The following is a 24,993-nucleotide window of genomic DNA, read 5'->3' as shown; positions in this document are numbered from 1 at the left end:
TCTGAAAATGACACCTTTAATCCTGGAGGTGTGATAGACATTAAAATATCTTAAGAAGAGATTACATCTTTTGAGTACATTTATAGCCAAAATTATTTTCAAATAGTTACTGTGGGGCCGTTTCAAGACAATGTTTTCAATTGAAACCAGGAATATTTTTATGCGTTTCAGCTATTTGTTTACATGCAAACATTCATATAAACGCAAAGTCTTTAAATGTCTTGTCGTCTAAATGTAAACTATAAAAATGCATTTAGCAGACGCCTTTATGCAAAGCGACTTACAACATTGCATTTCAAAGGTATACATTTATTCAGCATGTGTGTTCCCTTTGTTCAAACCCATGACCTTCTGAATTGTTCAACCATTAGCTATACAAGATTATAACCAAAACAACACGGTGGCCTACAGGACTGTGTTTGTGCTGCATAAGTTACTGAGTTAATTAATGCTTCTTCAACAAAGTTTACAAAATTTATCTTATTTAAAGTTCAGCGTCACTTACAATAATAAATCTACCTCTAAACAAGACTGCTCAATGTTTTTGCTTGTATTTATCGCCGTAGAAGAATGCATATACAGTATGCCGCCATGTAGTGTTTCTTTACAAAGTTACATTGCCATCTACTGGCCTGGCATGCATAATGCAGAATATTTTTTGTGAAACTTCTTGAAAACTTTTCTGCTTTTTACTACATCCTTGTTGTGTAAATGGAGCACAAGTTATACAAAATACAAGATTGGCATTTTTTTTTTAAACGTTGACTGCCAATAAAACCTGAAAAAAAATCACTGCACTGCAAAAAGAAAAAAAAATATTTTCTTAATAAGCAAAACGACCCAAGAAATATAAAATGTAAGTGATTTTGCGCATAAAACAAGGAAAAAAATCTGCCAATGGGGTAAGCAAATTTTTCTTGAATTTTAATTAGAATTAGTGTTAAAAAATTCAAGATTTTTTCCTTACCCCATTGGCAGATTTTTTGTTTGTTTGTTTTATGCACAAAAACTGGTCTAAAAACTAGACTTATTTTCTTGGGTTGTTTTGCTCATCAAGAAAAAGCATTTTTAATTTAAGAATTTTTTGATATTTTTACTGAAAACAAGACAAAAATACTAAGATTTTTTTTCTTGAAAAGAATTTTTTGCAGTGTGCTGCTGATCCATTAATAAAAACCGATGAACTTTGTTTTAACTACAAATTTCATCAGGCGTAAAGATCATCAGAAAGACAGAAAGTTTGGCTTAGTTGTTTTAGAAGAATCTAACCATTAAAACCTTGTCTGTTTTTCTTCAACTTATTAGACTAGTCCTAGACTAAAATAAAATAAATATAAGAGCTGTCCAAACTGAAAACATCTTGCACTGACATATCTTAAAATACATTAGTGCCCTTTGTTCTGCCTCAAAATGCAAAGAAGTAATGTTTTTAGTAAGGCGTGTTTGTTAAAACTAGTTATATTTCTTAATTTAACTAAGGTCTAGTCCTGGCTTAAACTAATCTCTGTCTGGGAAACCACCCCAATGAGTATTAAGGATGATGTTTGATTTCTGGATCCAGACAATCATCTCTGTTAGATTATTACTGACAGCTTTCTCACCGTTTATCTGAGACATAAAGGTCTGAAAAACACACAACTCTGATCTGAATCCACACAAAGATGACTTTTTAGTTTTAATATGAATCTGAAGATTGATGACATCATGTGTGAGCATCCAACGCTATCTCATGGCAAATTCTTACATATTTTACATGGTGGCTAATTTGTATTCATTGGTACGACCACACTCGTGCATTTGTACGATTTGCTTTCGCCCCTGTGCTGTTAGGATTAGGTTTGATGATCATATTTTTTTATACAATTCACTTTGTACAAATTCATACGAATTAGCCAACTCGTACAATACATACAAAGTCCCGTGAGATCAGCCTTGAGTGTCCTACTCCGCGTGTCCTTTAATAACAGGAATGATTTGTTCTAGCTCGTGTGTGGTACAAACAAGCATTGCTCTTCTTATTAAATATAGCATTTTAATGAGAAATAGATTATTATTTGAAACATTCATTTGAAGAAAGCTGATATAGTCATTTCAACAGAACAGCAGAAATTACATAAAGTACTGAAAGCAGTTGGTCAACCCACTGAACGACCGGTCAGATTGTGTCGTACATGATGTGTGAAACAAAAGCGTACAGAAGGCAGTATGCATGAAGCTGAAAGCGTGCGCTGCTCGCCAACATCACTACCAGATTGAATTTGAAGAAGATCAGCTGGTGACGTTTGTCCTGACGTGACAAAATGAACTTCTGCCGTATTTACACATTTGTGCTGCTGGGGGAGAGATGTCGTGTACTGCCGTTCACGTGTGGAGTAATCTAAGAAAAGCTTTCGATTCAATGGCTATATCAAGACAAATCAGTTATTTACACATAAAATACATCTTAATTCATTAACCAGGTTATGTCTCGCAACAGTATATTTTAAATCCATGCAAAAAAAGCTTTGCTTTTGGCCCTGTTCCCATGAGTTGTGTGTTTAAATTCAGATGGTCCTGTTATTGTAAAACAAATTAAAGAAAAATAAAATAAAAGGAATTTGTGGTGTAAAAGCATTAAAGGGTTAGCTAACAGGCACTTAATACGATTGGATAATAATAATGATGAATTATAATAAATAATAATAATAATAATAATAGCATTCCCTCTATTGTGGACACAACTCTAGTGAAGGTTCATTGCACAAAACATAAAAAATAAATATGATCAGATCCCCGCTAAAATTTTAGATCAGTTAACATCTCTAACAGTTAAACCTGAATTGCATCAAGGAATATAAAACTCAACTAAAATCTTAGAAAAGTAAAGTCTACATTTGGTATACAAGCAGATCTTGAGATTAAAATCATCATAGATATTTGAAATTTTAATACACCGCTGTTGTGGATTCACCCTTGTTAATGAACGTGATGGCTTTACATTGTCATGCCGTAATCCCGCAGTACATGTACAGTATATAGATGTTTTCAGACCACTGTGCTATACTTCATTAGAAAAGGTTTGAAAAACAAAAATACAAAAGCAATTCGTAGGACATTTCTCACAAAATGTGCCCAGTATCATCCTGTTTTTTGTTTTTTTCAGTGTATCATTCCTCTGAGAAATGTATGGCTTTATGCAAACCCTCGAAGAGATGAACCAATGCAGAAACTCGACATATCAGCATTTCATCACAACATGTACATTATGCTCAGCTATACAAAACAGCATGAACGAGTGAATGAATGAATGAATGAATGATGTTAAACCATAGACACTGAGCTCACTGAAGAACAAAGATGTTACTCTCGAAACACAACAGACAGGAGCCACACACTGAACTCAGTTCACCTGCAGACGGCAACAAACGTTAGCATCGGAAAGACCTGACGTCCAAACGGCGGATCGTCCGACTGAAGAAAATGACCTCTGTACTGAAATCAACTCTTAGAGGGACAAAGAGAGGAAGAATGAAAGGACAAGACTGTACAATAAATGATGTGTGTGTTTTTTTTTTTTAAATCACTACTTCTATCTTGTTTTCCAATGAAAAAATATCTTAAAATAAAAGCATAATTTTCTTGCACATTGGCATTTAAAAAATGTGTACAATGTTGTTAAAATTTGAGTAAGATGACTTTCTTAAATGATCTGAAAATAAGAATCATTAAATTAACAAATGTTTGGTAAATTTTCTTCTTTTTGGAAAACAAGACACAAATATTGATGATTTTTTAGCGTATAAATCGTCGCTTTTGTGTGATGTTAACAGATTTTGGTTCTGCCCTTCACATCTTGGCAGTTTTGAAATGTACCACTGCTCCCTCCAAGGAAAATCAAGGCCTCGGTGTCACTGGATGTCGAATTTAATTGTTTTTGATCTTTTTCTCGTAATTATCTTTTAGGAAATGACAGACATGCTTCGACAAATATGATACAGTATTTTTTTTTTGTTCCATTTATCGTCGTTTGTGAACTAAAATGATATCTCTCATTACTTTAAATTTCCGTTGAACAATTACACTTACAAAGTTGTTAATAATACATCAAAAAAGCAAAGGTTTGAAATGAAAAGAGGAAAATAAAAAGGTCTCTCAACTGCAGTTTATTTTTTTTTAACTAGCAGAGTTTGGTGGTCAGATGGTCCGATTGTTTTAAGATTTCTGTGTTGTACATGTCCAAGGCGTGATTGACTCGAATCATCTCGCTGTTGTTGAGCTTCAGTCGATGTTTCAGCATACAGGAGAACAGGTCCAGCTGGGGCTTCCCGGGCGCCACCGGAGGGGCCAGTCGGTTAATTCTCTCCCGTATGTCCAACAGCAGGAGCATGATGGACGAGGACGAGTAGAACTGCGTCCCCTGAGCGTATGACTGATTGACCTGCTGCACGGCGCTCCTCAGCAAATCGGCATTGAATCGCAAGCTGTAGCCGAACACCTGGATGTCGGAGATCTTGATGTAGATCTGCCGCTTGTTGGGGTCGGAGAGGTCCACCGGGCCCTGGCCGGTGTCGTTCCGCAGGACGGTGGGCACCTTGGCACGGCTCCGCAGGTAGATGTGCACCGTTTCGAAGAACGTCTTCCAGCGGTTGCCCAGCAACAAGGTCCAGTTAAAGCACTGCGAGTTCTGGAGCCGCACCTTCTCCCAGCGCGGGTAGCCGTGCTCGCCGAACGGCATGCTCCAGCCCTCGGAGTGACTCCCGCTGAACGGGTTAACGTAAACGAAGAACATGGGATCCACGCTGCTGTTGCGCATTTGGCAGATCTTCATGGACAGGCCCACCATCATGTGCAGGTAGTCCATGCGGTTCTTGTTGCTCTTCAGCGTCAGCGACATCCGCTTGCGCCACCGCGGGTCGAAGAAGGTCTCCAGCCGCACCTCGTTGCTGATGAAGGTGGTGTGGATGTGCAGACGCGAGTCCATCTTCTGCAGCAGGTACTTCAGCTCCAGGTCCTGGAAGTCCAGGTCCGTCTCGAAGCTGACGAACTGCTCGCTGCGCTCCGAGTCCACGTTCTGCGGCTCGCAGCGGCCGCGGTACAGCTTGTAGCCCTTGTTGCAGGAGCCGCACTGCGAGATGTTGGACAGGCTGCACATGGCGCAGCTGTTGTTGCCGCCGATCACGCACGGGATCGGACGCTGGCACAGGGTTGCCCCCGTGTGGCACACGCAGGTACGTTGGCTTTCCAGGAAGGTTCCCCAAAAGCCGTTCTCATTGCAGTAGAGGAAGGACTGGACTCGGTTCAGCCACTGCAGCACCGATCTGTAACAGACACATGACATGATGGAGTTAAAGCGAGCAGAATCCAATAGCATATCTAAATACATGATGCCACAGTCTCCTAATGCTTGTCACTAAAACAGATGATGTAAGATTTCACCATATCCTGTGGTTAATTCAAGTGCCAAATTCTAAGATCTTGGAATGATGAGTCCTTTTAGGAATTATGTTTTTAATAACATTAGACATCCAATGTGGGAACCTTCCAAATGAACCCTTTTCTAAATATCAAGATGATAAGCTTCAAAAGTGTGAAGATGTATTATTGTTTGGATAACATGGCTCACTACAGGTAACTACCCATATCAAGTTTTTCTATTTGAAATCAAAATAAATTTCTGAAACATAATACACAACAGACTTGTAAAGGCACCAAAGAATGCATTGTACTAATCTGTTTAATTATTCTCTGATATCTTCACAAAAGGTTTGTGACGTTTTTAAGTGCAAAAATTATCCAGAGACAGTTTTTTTCAGGATTTGCCTTTATAATGAAATGGTCAATAATAAACAATCAACATCAATAATAATGTTGAGCTCTGTTCTGATGGGCTGTTTCTCCTTCAGTAGCTCTGTGTGTGTGTAAACAGATCTTATGTTTGAGTCTCTATCAGATTTTGAGGAATAATCAATTGTTTGGAGATTCTTAATGGACGTTTCTGAGTGGTAAGATTGTCTTTTTTTCAATATGGACCTGCAAAACCTAACTGTAACGTCAATAGTAGAACTTCAGCCTAAACGCTAGCATATAGCATTAACTAGCCTATGGTATTAACTAGCATAGCATTAACTAGCATATAGCATTAACCTGTTGAAAAGCATTCTAGCCCAAACAATGAAAAGACATACTTTCACTAAAATGATTGTTCTAAACCATTTATAGTATAAGCATAACTATGGCATCTTTAGAGAGAAGACACTTTGAGCTTCATTTTCCATGTTGCAACATTATTTTAAGTAAAAAATAAAAATAATAAAAAAATAAACTTTTTTTGCATAACATCTTTTTTATTACTAAAAAACTTAATGTTAAATATTTGTGTGAAACCTAGAAATGCAATGATGCCAAAGCCAAAAGAAGTCTAAAGAAGTCATGTTTCACATTTGAAGTCAATAGGCCCAAAAATGAGGTTCTTGCAAGGGTTTTTGACTCATGCCTTTTCTAAGTGCCAGTCAGCCCCAGAATAAAAGTCTTTTGTTTACATGCATACACGTTTGTTCTTATTATAATTTATCCTTATGTTAGCGTATAAAATGCCGTTTCCACACCAGGAAATAAAACGTCACACAAAGATCGTTGGATTCTTTATCTAATTGGCTACACGTTCTGTCTATCAATATTTTCCATAAAGTCATTGGAGGAACGAGCAAGTCAGATGACGTCACGATATTTGACAGCGCTGTTTGGAAATTATGTATTATACTCCCGCCTACTTTTAGAAACAAACTTTTTAACACGTGTTTATGTGTTTAGCGGAACCAAAAGTGTTATCTCATATACAGTGTCCGCAGATTGTATATGAAATTCTTTAACAAGACATTCATGCGAAATCTGATGTAAACAATGGACAATTTATCTATGTTTCACGGATTATACACATTTGTGGACAAAAATGGTCATTGGGTGTATTTTATTGGACGGTTTTTATGGATTATTCACACATCTGAAACAGACTGGATTTGATTCGCCATCGTTATATCAACACAAAGGTTAGAAGTCCCGTTTATATTCTGCATATCATCATCGTCACAAAATCCTACATTTATGATGCTAAAGCATCTACATATCAAAACAAAGACAATACACTGATGCTAAACCTGTAGACCTTTTAAAGATGCAGTGTTAATATTATTAATTGTTTGTATATAGTAGGCTATATAGATATTGTTAGCAGCGTTAAAAAAACTGATGTCATCCTGCAGACTAAAGGGCGATTTATAGTCGTGCGTAGGTCCTACGGCGTAGCAGCGACGGCGTAGGTTCCGCGTCGGTTTTCATTTATACTTGTGCGTCGCCGTCCGCGTCGACGTGCAAAGACACGCGAGACCGCTGGTTGGCAGTAATCACGCGTGTAACCACAGTAGCAGTAGAAGTTGTCACAGAAGAAGAAGCTAAGCAAGTTAACCCACAAACGAAGAAGAAATAGCAACTTGTTGTGTATAATTTGAGAAGACCAGCAATGATGGAAGTAAATAAACAGCGACTTATGTTTCAGTTTGAGTTAAATCACTCCTCAACTTGGCTCATCTTTGTTTTCACCGTCTCAAACGGAAATACCTATGACGCAGTTTTTTTACCTGACGGGAGGGGTTTTGGTGGACCAATCACAGCGCTTACGGTCCGCGTAGAGCCGACGCGCTGTTAGAAATTTTGTGAGGTGTGCGTCAGGCTACGCAGAGCTACGCACAGGCTACGGATAGCCTACGGCGTAGCTACGCCGTAGGAGCTACGCACGACTATAAATCGCCCTTAACTAGTGCATGTCAAGAGGTTAACTAGCATATACTGTAGAATTAACTAGCATATAGCCTTTACTAGCTTATAGCATTAACTAGCATACAGTATATAGCTAACTAACATATAGCATTAGATAGCATATAGCATTAACCAGCATATAGCGCTAACTAGCATATAGCATTAACTATCATATAGCATTAACTAGAATATACCGCTAACTAGCACAGTCTGTGTTATGTTGAGATTGGTCTGTTTTCCAGCGGTCTTTTGCATGCACGAGGTTTACATAAGAAGGAGGAAACAATCATGTTTGAGGCTCATGATATGACATTACCATGAGCTCTTATTATTCATCTATGCCTACATAAATAGTCTTGTATTCTATGCAACAATTTAATAAACATTTCATAATTTGTAGTCTGTAGTGAGATGTACCGTTTATTATTTCTGTACACTATTAAACCTTTAAAATATGGAGATCTTATGACGCAGCTGCACATTCAATCTACAGCTATAATAAAGAAATGTTATTTGATTTTCAATTCCCTCTAGATGACTTGACCAATAAATAGCTTAAAATTCGCCTCATTTCAATTTAAAGGCATTTATGGGCAACTCACTTGTGGCTTTTAATAATGTTTATTTTAGTATTAATTTTAATATGCGAGCTTTATGTGATCTGAGAGACAAAACTCCCTCATGTTATATTATCTAATTGCTTTTCCCAATATGGATTTCAGTTGCTTGATGATTTGTTTAGTTATTTGTTTGTCTAAAACAAGAGGCTGATTCGAGTCACCGCAGGGAATCATATGTAGATGACGGCGCTTTGTTTGTATTGAGGCATTGAAGCGCTCTGCTCATCCACAGACTGAAAGCTGTTTATCATTCAACTGTGATAAAAACAATATAACATCTCAAATCAGCTTATTAAGGAGAGATGTCATGACCCGACTCATGTCTACAGACCACAACATCACAGGTTAGGATGAAACCTTTCCAACAAATCCCCTACAACCATCCTGAATTAACTAGGAACACCATGACAAGATGCTAATGAACACTTACAGTTTTATGTTAGCACTCCTCACATTTTCTTTAAAAAAGTAAAAATGTCATTTTTTTAAGAGTAAGTTTGGTGCCGTCAAAAAGAGGACAAGAATGAAAAATACAATGCCAATTCTTAATACTGTTGTTTATTACATATGAAAATACTTTAATCATTCTCAAATCCATTTATTAAAAACCTTATACCAACATAAGCAAACCTAAAAATCAGTTGTCTCTGAAGTTTTTTTAAAACCAGACTGAGATCATGTGGTCTCAATAGAGCTCTCATTGAGAGTTTCAGGCCAACCGGACATTCGGTTACCTGATCCTGGATCTTATTCAGGAAGCAGCAACTCTAGAGACGAAGTATTCATGTAAAACTTGCATCAGCTTTTTCCCAGCCAGGAATAAACAGAGCTGACTTTGAAAAGCTTCTCGAAAGTAAAAAGTGCACGATTTGCAAAAGGCCAATAAATGAGCAAACATGAGGTTAAAGCTGAGCTCCGACTCCATGCATAGACCTTGAGCTTCACTATTTCTGATACAAAAACATTTTAAACTTTTTAAAGTCCCCCTGTAGTCGATAATTGTATTCCTTAAAACTCATCATGAACATCGTAATAGCACATGTAAAAGTCATTTCTTCATGCTATAAAACAGCTTGAATGTAACTCTACACCCTTGCTTCCTTTAGTATATGCGGATCTATGAATATGCTAATTAGTCCCCACCTCTACTCTTTCACGCTACTTCTGACCATAGATATAAATGTAAATAGATGCTACATTCTGCAGTTTAAGACACATAACTGCCAAGTCTGGTTTTACACAATTAATATGTGAACTGCACGTACTATTTAGTTACATGCAGTTAAGTTATTAAATAATCGTCGTCTTCTTCAATGTCATGCCGCCCAAGTTTGAACCCAGCGAACACAAATACTGATTTCTAAACTCATAAGTAGAAATGTTGGAGGAAGAGCAGCAATACTCAAGAGTTTCTGAACTCAATAAAGTTACTTCTCTGGATAATTGGTGTGCTATTAAACCAGAAGCAAAGTTTCTCAACTTCTACCTCAGGAGTTTTATGGGGAGGATGGAGGCGGTTTGCTATTAATAATGAGCAACGAGATGCTTTGCTAAGTGTCAGCAGGAAACCTCAGCCATCTTCTCTCATCAAAACCTTTTAAGACAGAGAGCAGGTCAGCGGAGACAAGTGCGACAATGGAGTGACAGCATTGCCAACACAACACGCGCAAGCTCAAAATAACCGTTGATGAGTGACTGATCAATAGAAATGCATAAGATTCATTGTGAAAAGAAACTGAATGGAGGAGAGACAGGGCCGTATTGTTTTCTGATGTACCCTCAGACTGATCTAATGCTTTTTCTAAGAGTTGATATCTGTATTGCATAATGATTGACTGTACTTACAGCTCTTCAGAGACTTAGGACTCTTGGGTTATCAGATTGTTGTGTTGTGTGCTTTCAGAAAAACTGGAAAGCAGCATTGACAATAACAACCAATTCAAATTTCCCAGCCCGAGGTTACAAATTCAAACCCCAAGTTCCCAAACGTTTCTAATGAACACTGATGAGACGTGTTTATTGTGTTGAGTCAACATGAAATTTAACTTTAAAGCCTTGACTATCTTGACTAAACAAGTTCTTCTTCATCATGCATACGACAATGTATGTTTTCTACTATTTAAAAGCACATTGTTTGTCATCCAAATATCATCTAAACCAGTTTAATGATAGGGATTAAGCTAGCGCCAGTTTAGCATTAGCTTGAGTCATCTGTTTGGTTCGCTAGTTTGGTCCGCTAGCTCAACAGCCGCTGGGATGTTGCTATACAGCCAGGTCTCAGTGAAAAAAAGATGCACAATTGCTTGAGTATCCTCAAGTCTCAACTTGTCAATCTTGACAATCTAGACTGTGTGTTCATAAAGAATAGGCTGGGTAACGATGAGCTATTGGGGGCGTACTTAGCCTAGCATGTATGCCGGCTCAATTGCCGAAATCTTCCTTCCTCTCTCACGTTGTCGTTTGGAGCAGTGTTAATTTTAGCAGCAAATTCTGATTTAGTCTTAGTCTTAGTCTTTTGAATAACACACCATTTAGTTTTAGTCTTATTTTAGTCATCTGAAATCTTTTAGTTTTAGTCTAGTTTTAGTCGACAAAATATCATAAGAGTTTTAGTTTTAGTCTAGTCTTAAGTTTTTTAGTCTGTTATGGAATGGTATTAAGGTTTGAATATGCAATACAGAGACAGATTTAATGGTTGTTATAGAAAACACGTATTTTATTTTATTTTATTCTTAATGTCAAAAAAACTGACCGTGGCTTTTTCACCAAAAAAAAATCACATAAAATAAGCATAAGGCCCGCTCTACCTAAGTATATACATGGTCCCTGAAAAAGATATGCATTGTCCCTAAATGACATGCACACACAGACGCACGCAGACACACAGACAGAGACACACACACGCACTTACACACGCACTTACGCACGCACTTTGTCCAGTCATGTAAAACCACAACATCTACTATAATAGTAACGTTACACATTTCATTCAATTTGAGGACACTGAATATTTATACTCAGTATTAATTCAGACAATCCAATCCAATCAATACAGTTCAGATGTGTATTCCTTTCGTTTCTATGTTATACCAAGTTTAGCGAAAACACTGTGGTTTATCTGATAAAATAACCTTAGCGTGTATGCTTACCTTCGCATGTATTTCTGGATGAGTCGTCTTTACAGGCTGTCGTCTTGTCATATTTGTAGTGTGACCAGATTAGACGCTAGTTCTGACATTTTTGTTGTTAATGAGACATGTCTTCAGACCGGGTGCACCGCAAAACGTTAGCGTGTTGCTAACGAGCGAAGTCAACTGAAATCAGCCAAAGCTGGGAACTAAGACTGTACAACTAAATATAATGTAAACAACCTGTTGTGAAAACAAACTTTGCCGCGGGTTTTCAAAATGACTCTGCCGACTGCTGCCTGTGTAGATCAACCTACCCTCAAAGATTCGCTCTGATTGGATTTCTTCCCAACTGTCCCACAAAATGAGTAGCTCTGATTGGATCTCTTCTCCATTCGTCCCTCCCTAACATTTTCGTCTTATTTTTATTCGTTGACTAAAGTGTCAGTTATATTTCGTTACAGTCTTCGTCATCATATATGATTTTATTTAGTTTTTATTTAGTTTTCGTCCGTGAAAAAGGTTCGTTGACGAATATTTTTCGTCATCGTCTTCGTCAACGAAATTAACACTGGTTTGGAGACAGTGAGAGAGGAACTTATGATCCAGGCAGGTACAGATGTGAGAGTAGCTCCTTTGGATGGAGGGAGTGGAATAAAACTCACTGTACTAATGTCTAGTATCTTTTGTCAGTCATACGTTATGTAAGCCTTGTATCGCATAAAAGACATGGAGGAACAAAAACACTAAAAAGTTGCACTTAGTGAGAGAGCTCTGAGCCGTGCGTCCATACGTGCCGCCTACCCTCCAAATCTAACAGCTGATGGGTTTTCATCCAAGACAAACAAAAGATTCACACACAACAAATGCTGCAATGGGGGAAATCGAGTCTTGCTCAAGGACTCCTCAGTCACAACCTGCCGGCCATGAGACTTTAACCAGCAACCATCAGGGGTTACAAGCTCGACTCTAACCATTAGGCCACGAGTGCCTCAGCTTTTTTGTTCAGACACAGTATGGTTACCATATTATACAACTTATGCAACAGGACAATATGCAACACATTGGTAACGTAATCACGTCTGTGTTTGAGGAGGCTACATCAAGGATCATCTCTTTCTGGCCTGAGTGTTTTTTTAGGATATACTGTACTGTATTGTATAACCAAAAGAACAACATCTGCATGTTCCCCCAGAGAATATTTACAATAAAAAATAATTACACTTACTTCTTAGTTTATTCAAATGGGATGCTAATTCAGTTCCCTGTTTTCGGTTAGCTAAACTAGCCACGGCTAAATGTTGACTTTGAAGTAAGAACACAGTGTTAAACGCAAACAGACTCTCCACATTCCACTTTGAAGTTCAGCTTTTAACAAAATGCCTTAAAAATCCAATTTTTTTCCAGTTTAGAGCAACACACTACATGCACTCCTGTTTTACCTGGAATTAAACCTGCAGATTTTATTCTGTATTGTCTTTCTGTCTGTGTGGATATCCCAGATCTCTGATAAAACTCATCATAGTCTCCAATGGATTGAGAATGAGCATCTTTATCATTAATGATAACTAATTATCTCTCAATAACTAAAACACAAACATTATTATTATCTTATTTATTTACTTTTCTTTCGGTTTTGCACTTTTTTGGAAAGACAATGGTTTTAAGTCAAGCTTGCTAAGCTTGCTTAAACTCTTCAGTTCAATTTAGTGATAAGTGATCATGTATATCCAATCATTAAATCTGGGCCGGGTTTCCCAAAAGCATCGTAAGGCTAAGTAGATCGTAAAACGATCGTACGAATCATCTTAGAATTACGGGCCGTTTCCCAAAAGCTTCGTAGCTTAAGTAGCACTTGAAAATCATCGTAGATCTATGAGTGCTCTGGAGTAATCGTTCATTCATAAGTGCATCGTAAGACAGCAGTGTTACAAGGTCACCTGCAGGACAACCAGCAAATCGTACTCCTGCAATAACGATAATGTAATGTTTTAAATGTAGGCTATATTTATTTATTGGGGTTTTCTTTGTTTATTTGTTTAAATTACTTTAATATAATATATTTAAAATTCAAACGAGAAATAAAATGTAATTGACTAAACATATATTAATAAAGAAGGAAAACATATTTGGTACAATTTTGGTAAAAGTTGTTACTAGCAAATTGATAAATGGTTCCTACCAATTGCTGCTATAATTCATCTAGGCTACAGTAAAAAAAAATGTTTTGAAGGGTATGGAAACCAAATAAATATTTACGGTACAATGCAATTATCCATAATAATAAATAAACATAGATAATTAAAACCAATAATAATAATAATCTAAACTATTACATAAAATGCAGAAGGCATTTCGCAGTGGTACGAGTCCTTACTAAATTCGGAAAATAATATTTCATTATGCACAAATTATTAAAACATTAAAATAATTTTAAACAAATAATTGTTTAATGATTACATTTTATAATATTTAGTCATTAAACAATAATGAAAAATATTATAAAAAATATTAGTGCTCATCGGCTAAAGATCATTAGCGTAAACAAGCTTCTGCTACAAATACGAGTCATCCTATTGGTGACATTTCAGCACTTGACAAACGGATAGCGACTCGTAAGTAGCACTTAAAACCCAGCTGCGAGCGATCGTTTCACGTGCATCTTTGGGAAACGCACGTAAATGAACAACGAATGTTCGGTAAGTAGCTCGTAGAAAGCGCTCTTAAGTGCTAAGTTTAATCGTTATCGGGAAACCCTGCCCTGGTCATTTGGACAGAAAATCAGCTCTTCAACAGGAAGACATTTGACTGATATAAGTTTAGGGAAGTCCAACATAACAAGTAACATCTGTCTCAAAGCCTCATAGTTTCATATGTTACACTCTGACTGTTTCATTGTTAAAAGGCCGGAGAAATAAAACACCAACCTACAGTAGGAACCCATCAGAGAGGTCACTGTTACCATACAAAACAACAACAGAGCTGAAATGCTGTTGCACACAAAGAAAAATAACCAAACCACACAAATCCAGTAGGTTTCAGACAAAGGAGCGTTGGCCCAGCGCATTGCCATGATTATTGTATGAATAGCACGCAGTGTGAAAAGTGGTGCAATACATACTGTACGCCAAATTATGACTTATGAAAATGAACAGCTGATGTTAACGTGACAGCGCAAATGGAGGTTTGCAACGGGGGTTTTGTCAAAAATAGTAAACATCTACAGTACCAACCAGCTATTATAAACGCTATATCAGATTGTTTTAACATGTATCCAAATTGATACTGTCTGTTTTATATTTATGTTTGAGTATGGTTGGGTTTGAATATTGTTGTAATGTTGTTTATGTTTTGTTTAAATTTAGTTAACTTATTACGAAAGATAGACTGTAATTTTAAACGCCATATAGGCCGTTGCTAGCGGAGGACGTGCACAGACCTCGCACACTTTTAAAAATTAATCGCACACTGAACAGCGCCAGGTAAGGGAAGATAAGTTATTTGGTGTTTTTCTGAAAAATACAGTCAGTTCGTACGAAACGATGATTTTCAAGTGGACTATAAGATCATAAATATGAACTGCGAACAATGAACTATTATAAATATAACAGCGTGAAATGGCTGAAGAGGAACTCCCTACATTAAAGCAATAAGCATTTCTGAAAGCTAAAGCTAAACTTCACCTCTTATTATGTTTGATTGAAGTTTGCATTTGCTGAAATTTATTTTTGCTTCAAGTTCGCTACTGTTTAGTACTGTTCACTTGAATGCTTCCTTTTAAAGACCTTTCTGTTTGGTTTATAACATCAACATTAACCTATTAATCATATTAATATGTTGTGGGTGGAACTAGAACAATATAAGATTTTCCCAAACACATTTTTATAGGTTCAAAAATAGTGTCTGTTGTAGTTGCAGCAAAGGATCCAGGTATGAATTTTTGTCAATATCGCACACCCATAGGCTGCATAAATGCGCAAAGGTAAGCTATTATTAGAGAATAAGTTATTTTACACTTTTATGCGCATACCCAGTTACGTGATTGGTCATGTTTCATGCGTTTATGGTTGTGTATAGTGTGGATGAAGATTCTTTTTAAAATGCCAGTATAAACGAGGATCGTTTTCATTTTAAAATGCCTGTTTTAAAACGCAAATGCTATAATGTAAACAGGGCCTTAGTTTTTGGTAAACCATTCTCTGCAAGCATGTGAAAAATAGCTCATTGAAATTTGGCTCCCCTTGTGATGTCAGAAGGGGATCTTATTATAATAATACCGCCCCTTAATCTGCTCTATCCAACCACAGCACTGACATTTAGTGCAGAGATCAGCTCATTTGCATTTTAAAGGACACACCCAAAAACAGCACAATTTTGCTCACCTCTACAGTGTCAATTTAAACATCTTATTGTATAATAAATTATCTGTGGGGTATTTAGAGCTAAAAATTCACACACGTACTCTGGGGACACCAAAGATTTATTTCATCTTAAATAAGTCTTGTGAAATGTCCCCTTTATGTGAACGAGAAGGACCAGTGTATCATATGCATGTAAAATTGGAATTTGGCATATGTATTCCGACTTTTCGCACCGCGTGCTATTTATACACAAATCATGAGAATGTGCTGGTTGGCCATTGTGTCCGTGTAAAAAATAATGTCTACATCCTGCTGAAACTCAAAACTGTGGCTTAAAAATGTATTCATTAAACACATCATTTAACTTAATATTTAATAGTTTTAATGTCCGAGCTCCAGTATACAGTACATGTAAAGTACAGTGTACAGAATATGATCCTATGGCTCTGCAGTATTGAGTCTCACCTCTCTCTGGGCATCTGGTGGTTGGGGTTATGGTGGCACCGGACGCTCAGGCCAAAGAGTTTTCGAGCCGTACGCTGAAGCTTCAGTCTCTGGACCTCCAGTGAACTCTGTAGGAGTCGATAGCGGTTCTGGAGATCCCAGTCGCTGCCCCACAGCAGGTGAACGCTGCTCACGGGCAGAAAATGTGTCGGGGGCAAACGCTTCAGAAAAGACTTAAACTCATCTGAGGATGAAAGACAGAAACAGAGCGACATGAAATGTTGCAGGGCAATAACCGCATACATGGAAACTATTATGGGTAAATGCTGTTAGGAGTGATGAAGAAAATGATTGACTTTAACAGATGTGGATTGATTTTAATCACTTGTTAACCAGTGTGTCAATATCATTACATAGAAAACCCTGTGGACTGAACAGAATGCCAATTACCATTTCATGTCTTTACTGTAATGTCTCTTCTTAAAGGCAACATGGTACAGGATTTACAAGCTGTTTTTGATGTAACCTTTATTTCATAAACACTAACCAGGCTTTATTACGTGGTTATCCCAAAAACTAATGCAAGGAGGACTATATAGGATATTAGCTGAGATATTTTATGTTCCTGTAACTCAATTGTAGGAGCAATGTGTTAGCAATGCAAAGGTGATTCCTTTTGAAAACAGATGTACTCTCACATATATATGTACTCCTGCAATGCACTGAAATCACTTTGGATAAAAGCATCTGCCAAATGTGAATATATTTTCCCATCACACTCTCAGTGATGGAAAAGAAAAAACAAATGTCTCTTTTGCGTTCATTCATAGTTTGATTCAGTCAAATGCAGCCTATATGTGCATGTGCAACACATAGAAACAATGAGACTGTCTCAATCTCGTCCTGATGGATTGCTGGTAAATGTAAATGTCAGGATCTGCACTATGGTCATGTCTAAATGATGGTGTTAACATGAACACTCTTTCCCTTTGATGTATTTGATTTGCTAATAAAATGACACAGTGTGAATCCAGAAACTGTCCTCAGGCTTTAGAGAAATGTAAGTGTCTATACAGCAGCCCTGTTTACTGCTAGAAAAGACCTGATGAATATTATGTTTTAAACACAATCAAGAACACAGCGCTGTTTGCTATTCTACAGATTGAAGAACACAGGGCATGAATTTATCACAACCTAAACAGTATTTTTCCACATAAACCTCCACAGATCCCATGTACTCTAATGAAGTGTTTCATAGTGATTTAGTTAATGTGGAAATTCAAATGAGCTCAGAAGGGGAAGTTTGCTAATTAGTTTTGTAGGATAGTAATTATTTCACCATTCACTCATGTGCACATAAATGCAGACATGTTCAAAAACAATCCAGTTACAAACACAAACAGACAGGTGGACAGACAGAAAGACAGAGAGACAGAAATATGGACAAAGAGACACAGAGATTGATAGACAAACAGAATGACACAGAGATTGACAGACAGATTGACAGAAATACAGATGGATAGACAGAGTGACACAGAGATAGACAGAGCGGCACAGAGATTGACAGACAGACAGATTGACAGAAAGACAGACAGAGCGACACAGAATTGACAGACAGATTGACAGACAGGCAGAGCAACACAGAGATTGACAGACAGACAGATTGACAGAAAGACAGACAGATAGATTGACAGACAGACAGATGGACAGACAGAGTGACACAGAGATAGACAGAGCAACACAGAGATTGACAAACAGACAGATTGACAGACAGGCAGAGCAACACAGAGATTGACAGACAGACAGACAGATTGACAGAAAGACAGATTGGCAGACAGACAGATGGACAGACAGAGCGACACAGAGATAGACAGACAGACAGATTGACAGAAAGACAGATTGGCAGACAGACAGATGGACAGACAGAGCGACACAAAGATAGACAGAGCAACACAGAGATTGACAGACAGACAGATTGACAGAACAACAGACAGAGAGACACAGAGATTGACAGACAGACTGACAGACAGACAGAGCAACACAGAGATTGACAGAGCAACACAGAGATCGACAGACAGACAGATTGACAGAAAGACAGACAGAGTGACACAGAATTGACAGACAGACAGACAGATTGACAGACAGGCAGAGCAACACAGAGATTGACAGAGCAACACAGAGATTGACAGACAGACAGATTGACAGAAAGACAGACAGAGCGACACAGAATTGACAGACAGACAGACAGACAGATTGACAGACAGGCAGAGCAACACAGAGATTGACAGACAGACAGATTGACAGAAAGACAAACAGATAGATTGACAGACAGACAGAGCAACACAGAGATTGACAGAGCAACACAGAGATTGACAGACAGACAGATTGACAGAAAGACAGACAGAGCGACACAGAATTGACAGACAGACAGACAGATTGACAGACAGGCAGAGCAACACAGAGATTGACAGACAGACAGATTGACAGAAAGACAGACAGACAGACAGATTGACAGACAGACAGAGCAACACAGAGATTGACAGAGCAACACAGAGATTGACAGACAGACAGATTGACAGAAAGACAGACAGAGCGACACAGAATTGACAGACAGACAGACAGATTGACAGACAGGCAGAGCAACACAGAGATTGACAGACAGATAGATTGACAGAAAGACAGACAGATAGATTGACAGACAGACAGATGGACAGACAGAGTGACACAGAGATAGACAGAGCAACACAGAGATTGACAAACAGACAGATTGACAGACAGGCAGAGCAACACAGACATTGACAGACGGAGAGATTGACAGAAAGACAGACAGAGCGACACAGAGATTGACAGACAGACAGATTGACAGAAAGACAGATTGACAGACAGACAGATGGACAGAAAGAGCGACACAGAGATAGACAGAGCAACACAGAGATTGACAGACAGATTGACAGACAGACAGAGCAACAGACAGAGAGACACAGAGATTGACAGACAGATTGACAGACAGACAGAGCAACACAGAGATTGACAGACAGATTGACAGACAGACAGAGCAACAGACAGAGAGACACAGAGATTGACAGACAGATTGACAGACAGACAGAGCAACACAGAGATTGACAGAGCAACACAGAGATCGACAGACAGACAGATTGACAGACAGACAGACAGAGAGAGCGACACAGAGATTGACAGATAGATTGACAGACAGACAGAGCGACAGAGAGAATGACAGAGCAACTCAGAGATTGACAGACAGACAAATTGACAGAAAGACAGACAGAGCGACACAGAGATTGACAGACAGATTGACAGAGCAACACAGAGATTGACAGACAGAAAGACAGACAGAGCGACACTGAGATTGACACACAGACAGATTGACAGACAGACAGAGCGACACAGAGATTGAAAGACAGAAAGACAGACAGAGTGACACTGAGATTGACAGACAGACAGATTGACAGAAAGACAGACAGACAGATTGACAGAAAGACAGACAGGCCAACACAGAGATTGACAGACGGACAGATGGACAGACAGAGTGACACAGAGATAGACAGAGCAACACAGAGATTGACAAACAGACAGATTGACAGACAGGCAGAGCAACACAGAGATTGACAGACGGAGAGATTGACAGAAAGACAGACAGAGCGACACAGAGATTGACAGACAGACAGATTGACAGAAAGACAGATTGACAGACAGACAGATGGACAGACAGAGCGACACAGAGATAGACAGAGCAACACAGAGATTGACAGACAGATTGACAGACAGACAGAGCAACAGACAGAGAGACACAGAGATTGACAGACAGATTGACAGACAGACAGAGCAACACAGAGATTGACAGACAGATTGACAGACAGACAGAGCAACAGACAGAGAGACACAGAGATTGACAGACAGATTGACAGACATACAGAGCAACACAGAGATTGACAGAGCAACACAGAGATCGACAGACAGACAGACTGACAGACAGACAGACAGACAGACAGACAGAGAGAGCGACACAGAGATTGACAGATAGATTGACAGACAGACAGAGCGACAGAGAGAATGACAGAGCAACTCAGAGATTGACAGACAGACAAATTGACAGAAAGACAGACAGAGCGACACAGAGATTGACAGACAGATTGACAGAGCAACACAGAGATTGACAGACAGAAAGACAGACAGAGCGACACTGAGATTGACACACAGACAGATTGACAGACAGACAGAGCGACACAGAGATTGACAGACAGAAAGACAGACAGAGTGACACTGAGATTGACAGACAGACAGATTGACAGAAAGACAGACAGACAGATTGACAGAAAGACAGACAGGCCAACACAGAGATTGACAGACGGACAGAGTGACACAGAGATTAAAGGGATAGTTCACTCAAAAATGAAAATTCTGTCATCATTAACTCATCCTCGTGTTGTTCTAAACCTGTATGAATTTATTTTTTTCTGATGAACAAAAAAGCAGATATTTTGAGAAATGATGGTAAACATACAGCATATAGTGTCCATTGACTTCCATAGTAGGAAAAATATTTTGTAAAATATAATTGAAGTATTGTGATAAATGATGAAGAAAATATTTTTATAAATGATGGTAAGCACACAGTTGATGGTAACCATTAAATTCCATCATATTTTTTTATTCCTACTATGGAAGTCAATGGACACTATATGCTGTGTGTTTACCATCATTTCTCAAAATATCTTCTGTTGTGTTCATCAGAAAAAAAAATCATACAGGTTTAAATCCACATGAGGATGAGTAAATGATCACAGAATTTTTGGGTGAACTATTCCTTTAACAAACAGACAGAGAGACGGGGAGATTGACAGATGATCAGATAGACAGACAGAGTAACACAGATGGACAGACATGCAGAGCAATAAAAATTAAATTCCTCAGTGCTCATTTAAACGGATAGAGCTAATAGACTCATTTGCACTTTAGTCTTCTGAATGTTAAAATGATGCTTGCACACCGTGTTTAATGACTGTAATTACCCATCTGATCAGAAATTAGAAGTCTCGTTTGTCATTAGATGTTAGAGTATTGATAACACTGAATGAGATGTTAGTCTTGATGTATTTGATAGTATTGAGTTGACTATAAACCCACAGACATCTGTGAGCTCAGATCAGATCTGACTGACAATTAATATCTGACAAACAGATGACATTCAATTACACGTCAAAGCAATGATGACTAAAAAAACTGTTGGCATTAAACTAGAAATTAATTACCACGTTCAAACAATTATCACATGCCTTAATGATAAGCTTGACATTTCAGAAGATTCATTTAGCGTCATTCATTTATCTCCTCAGATTTGGACCGATAGATTATTGCAGTGAACCCTGTGGTTCACAGACTCATTGTGTGACTCTCTTCTGCTCTGGAGAAATACATGGCAGTTTCATATTTCATTTGGCCCTTTTATTACCTGTTAATAATATATAAGCTGCTGTAGTGATAAGGTAGTTTTTAAGAGTCACCTTTGGGAATAACCCATTCCTGCTTTATGTCTTTCTGTTCACAAGTATTTGATCAAGTGGGTAAAGTTCTTTTGTCAATGCATGAGGAAATTACATGGGACCACCACAACATCTTGTCGATTTATTGACCACTGTTTGTAGGTCTTACTCCAAAATGGGTACAAGAACACAGACAAATTTGTTTATTGTGGCTTATACTTGTAAATGTGTCTTAAATAAGTCATCAAGCTGTGCTTTTTTTAGCCATATTTCGCTGGAGGTACCTGAGTTCTCAAAGTCATTGTAGGACGCTTCCCAAGTCTCAGCCATGCCCACCAGAGTATTCTCCATGATCTGCAGGTCAGTTGTGGGACAGTTGCATTGTGGGAACTCCTCAGCACACTTACAGATGCATTGGTTGTTCTGGCAGATGTATTCTCCCTCTCCATTACACATGATGTAGCTCAGAGCTGACTGGACAAACTTCTCCTGCAGGTACTCTGGAAAAATGACCTGCAAACCTGCGAACGGGAAGCAGAATCAATGTTAAAGTCATTACCAAGATCCAAAGATGTTATCGATTTCACATCAGTGAGCAACAGGTAGAATGTGCTGCACACAACAGAACTTTACTTCACATTAAATGCTGTATCAAGAGCTCTATAGGACCATTTGTTGTAGATATCTGAAGCCACACAGAAACTCTAAATAGATCATTGGCTCACAATCAAGGGGCAACCTTCTGATCTCTGTGATGATGCCAACACGAAAGTGACTTCAACTGCAATTCATCGACTGGCCACTAGAGGCTCCGAGAGTCAATTCCCATAGACCCCCTTGCTAAAATGCCCAACTTTACAGCAGAAAAAAATGTTTTCAGCTTGGTTCAAAAAGTGATTTTGGTCTATATAGCTAATTTTGCCCTTCATGACAACTTTTTAATCTGTTTAATTTATATTAAAGTTTAAATTAGAATTAAGGGTGTGGCCACTTGAGTGACAGGTGAACTGCAACTGCTGTCACTAGAGTCGTGCTAGGTGGGCTTGGTTTCAGCATCCATCCACTTCAGCTTCACCCATGTCCCATTTTTGGTTATCCGCGAGTAATGCGCAGTGACACGATCCCAAGACGGCGACAGCATGCTCCACCAACTATTGGCTCCAAAAAAGCTCTTCACAAACCTATGGGTGACGTCACGGACACTACATCCATTTTTTTACAATACAAACGTCAGTGATATAACATACAATGTATAATACTTTCAGAGAAGAGTGAAATTGTTGTTAAAGTTTCACCAGTGATCCACTTGACTTTGAGTTGTCCTCTCACAGTCTTTAGATAATCTAATAAAATGCAAGGGTGATTGATGCGTCCCGTCTTGATCTGCTTCAGCTTATTTACCCAAGCTGTCATAATTACCTCTTCTGTGTGCATCGGTATCTTTATGATTGTGTTAGTGTGTCTGTGTTTCATTTGTGATGCTACAAGTGTGTTTTGGTACTCGGCCCAACTCCCTTTTCCAAAGTTTTTTTCAAAAATCACGTACCCCTCCTTTAAAAAGGTGACTTCTGAATATTTTAATACGACCAATTATAGTGGCAAGCAGCCATTGTTAAACTCTCTAGCAACATCCAAGAAAACCAACATCAGCATCTCAGCAACATGCAAACAAACACCCAAAACATCTTAGCAACACCTTGGCAACTGGTCTCTGACGCCACAATTACCAATCTAACAATCAATGTGACAGACACCATATCTCTCTCTCTCTCTCTCTCTCTCTCTCTCTCTCTCTCTCTCTCTCTCTCTCTCTCTCTCTCAGTCTGTCTCTGGACTCCTGAGCCAATATTCATTTAACTTGATGTATTCCTGCTCCTGTAACTTTAATGTGATTTGTGGGAGAATCCAGATGGTGAGTTCACGGATGGGTGCGACTCTGTGACAATAGAGGTGCCAACAACATCGGGTTCACAAATACACACACAGACACACAAACACACTTCTCTATTAGAGACATACTGCATCACTGGCCGTCTGGGTAATAAGCCCAAGTGAGAAATCTTAACTAACTCTCTCTTATAAATGACTATATAGTCTATAGAAAAGACACTTACTGAAAAATATTGAATGCAATATTACAATTTTTACATAATGGCAGCACAACAAATTCTACCATGAAAAATAAACGCTTGATATAGAAATAAATGAATACAGAAAGTATTTATCTATCAGAAATATCAAAGTAAATGGTGCTAAAGCAGACTCGGGTTTCAGTAAGCACATAACAGTGTCTCTTTCTTTGGTGTGATATCTGACCCTGACATGTTCTTGACAGATTTCTTCATATGTCTCCAACATGTCTTGTTATTTAACAGCAATTTTCCCAGTTTCACACTTACTAGAAACATCAAGAAAAACAAGCTGACACAATCTTGTAAACACTGAGGTGTGACACATCACCGTATGTACATCACTGAATCTCTCAGCACTGTGATGATGTGTGAATCTGTCCTCTGAAGGCCAAAATTATACTCTTATATACTGCACCATTTGAGTGGACGGCCATTTTTAGTGCTGTCGGAAATCATAGTGGACATTATTGAGTGCACTCATTCAATCCCACAATGCACTGCAATAACGACTGGGCAACTGATCATCTAACCCATCATCTAATGTGAGGCTTGAACTGAATGAATTCCCGATGGCACCCATGATACTTCCAGCAGCAGAAGTCGAGAGCGTTAAACATTCATTTGTGTCACTTTCAGTTTCATTCTCACATTAATGGGCAGTTTCCCAGACAGGGTTTAGATTAATCCAGGATTAGTTATATTAGGACATTTAAGTAGTTTTTATAAACAAATTTTACAAAAACTATGATGGTGTGCAACTTGAGACACAACAATGCCACTAATATATGTCAAGATTTAAGAGTACAAGGTATTTTTAAATTAAGGCATATGTATATAAGTCTGATGAAGAGCCTGCGTGCTCGAAACGTAACATTGATGCCATGCACTAGTTTTAAATAATAAATAATTTTGATAATTTTGGAGCTTTGGTGTTTCCGACTTTGCATTGCTACACTAAATTAAGGCATATCAAATAGGCATTTTAGTCTGGGACTAGGGTAAATCATGTATGGGAA

General features: G+C 38.3%; 1 protein-coding gene across 1 annotated transcript in view; it reads right to left on the bottom strand.

The window, feature by feature from the left end:
* Positions 1-1,761: 1,761 nt before the first annotated feature.
* brinp1 (bone morphogenetic protein/retinoic acid inducible neural-specific 1) overlaps positions 1,762-24,993 on the bottom strand; it is a 115,717-nt gene continuing 92,485 nt past the window's right edge. Inside the window, exons 6-8 of the mRNA XM_065283991.1 lie at positions 22,130-22,366; positions 16,366-16,588; positions 1,762-5,297 (exon numbers count right to left, since the gene is read on the bottom strand). Coding sequence (XP_065140063.1) covers positions 4,157-5,297; positions 16,366-16,588; positions 22,130-22,366 — 1,601 coding nt within the window. The 3' untranslated portion in view covers positions 1,762-4,156. The remainder of the gene's footprint in view (positions 5,298-16,365; positions 16,589-22,129; positions 22,367-24,993) is intronic.

This window comes from Paramisgurnus dabryanus, chromosome 5 (genome assembly GCF_030506205.2).
Source record: "Paramisgurnus dabryanus chromosome 5, PD_genome_1.1, whole genome shotgun sequence".
Taxonomy (NCBI): domain Eukaryota; kingdom Metazoa; phylum Chordata; class Actinopteri; order Cypriniformes; family Cobitidae; genus Paramisgurnus; species Paramisgurnus dabryanus.
This window is presented reverse-complemented; position numbering and strand designations above follow the sequence as displayed.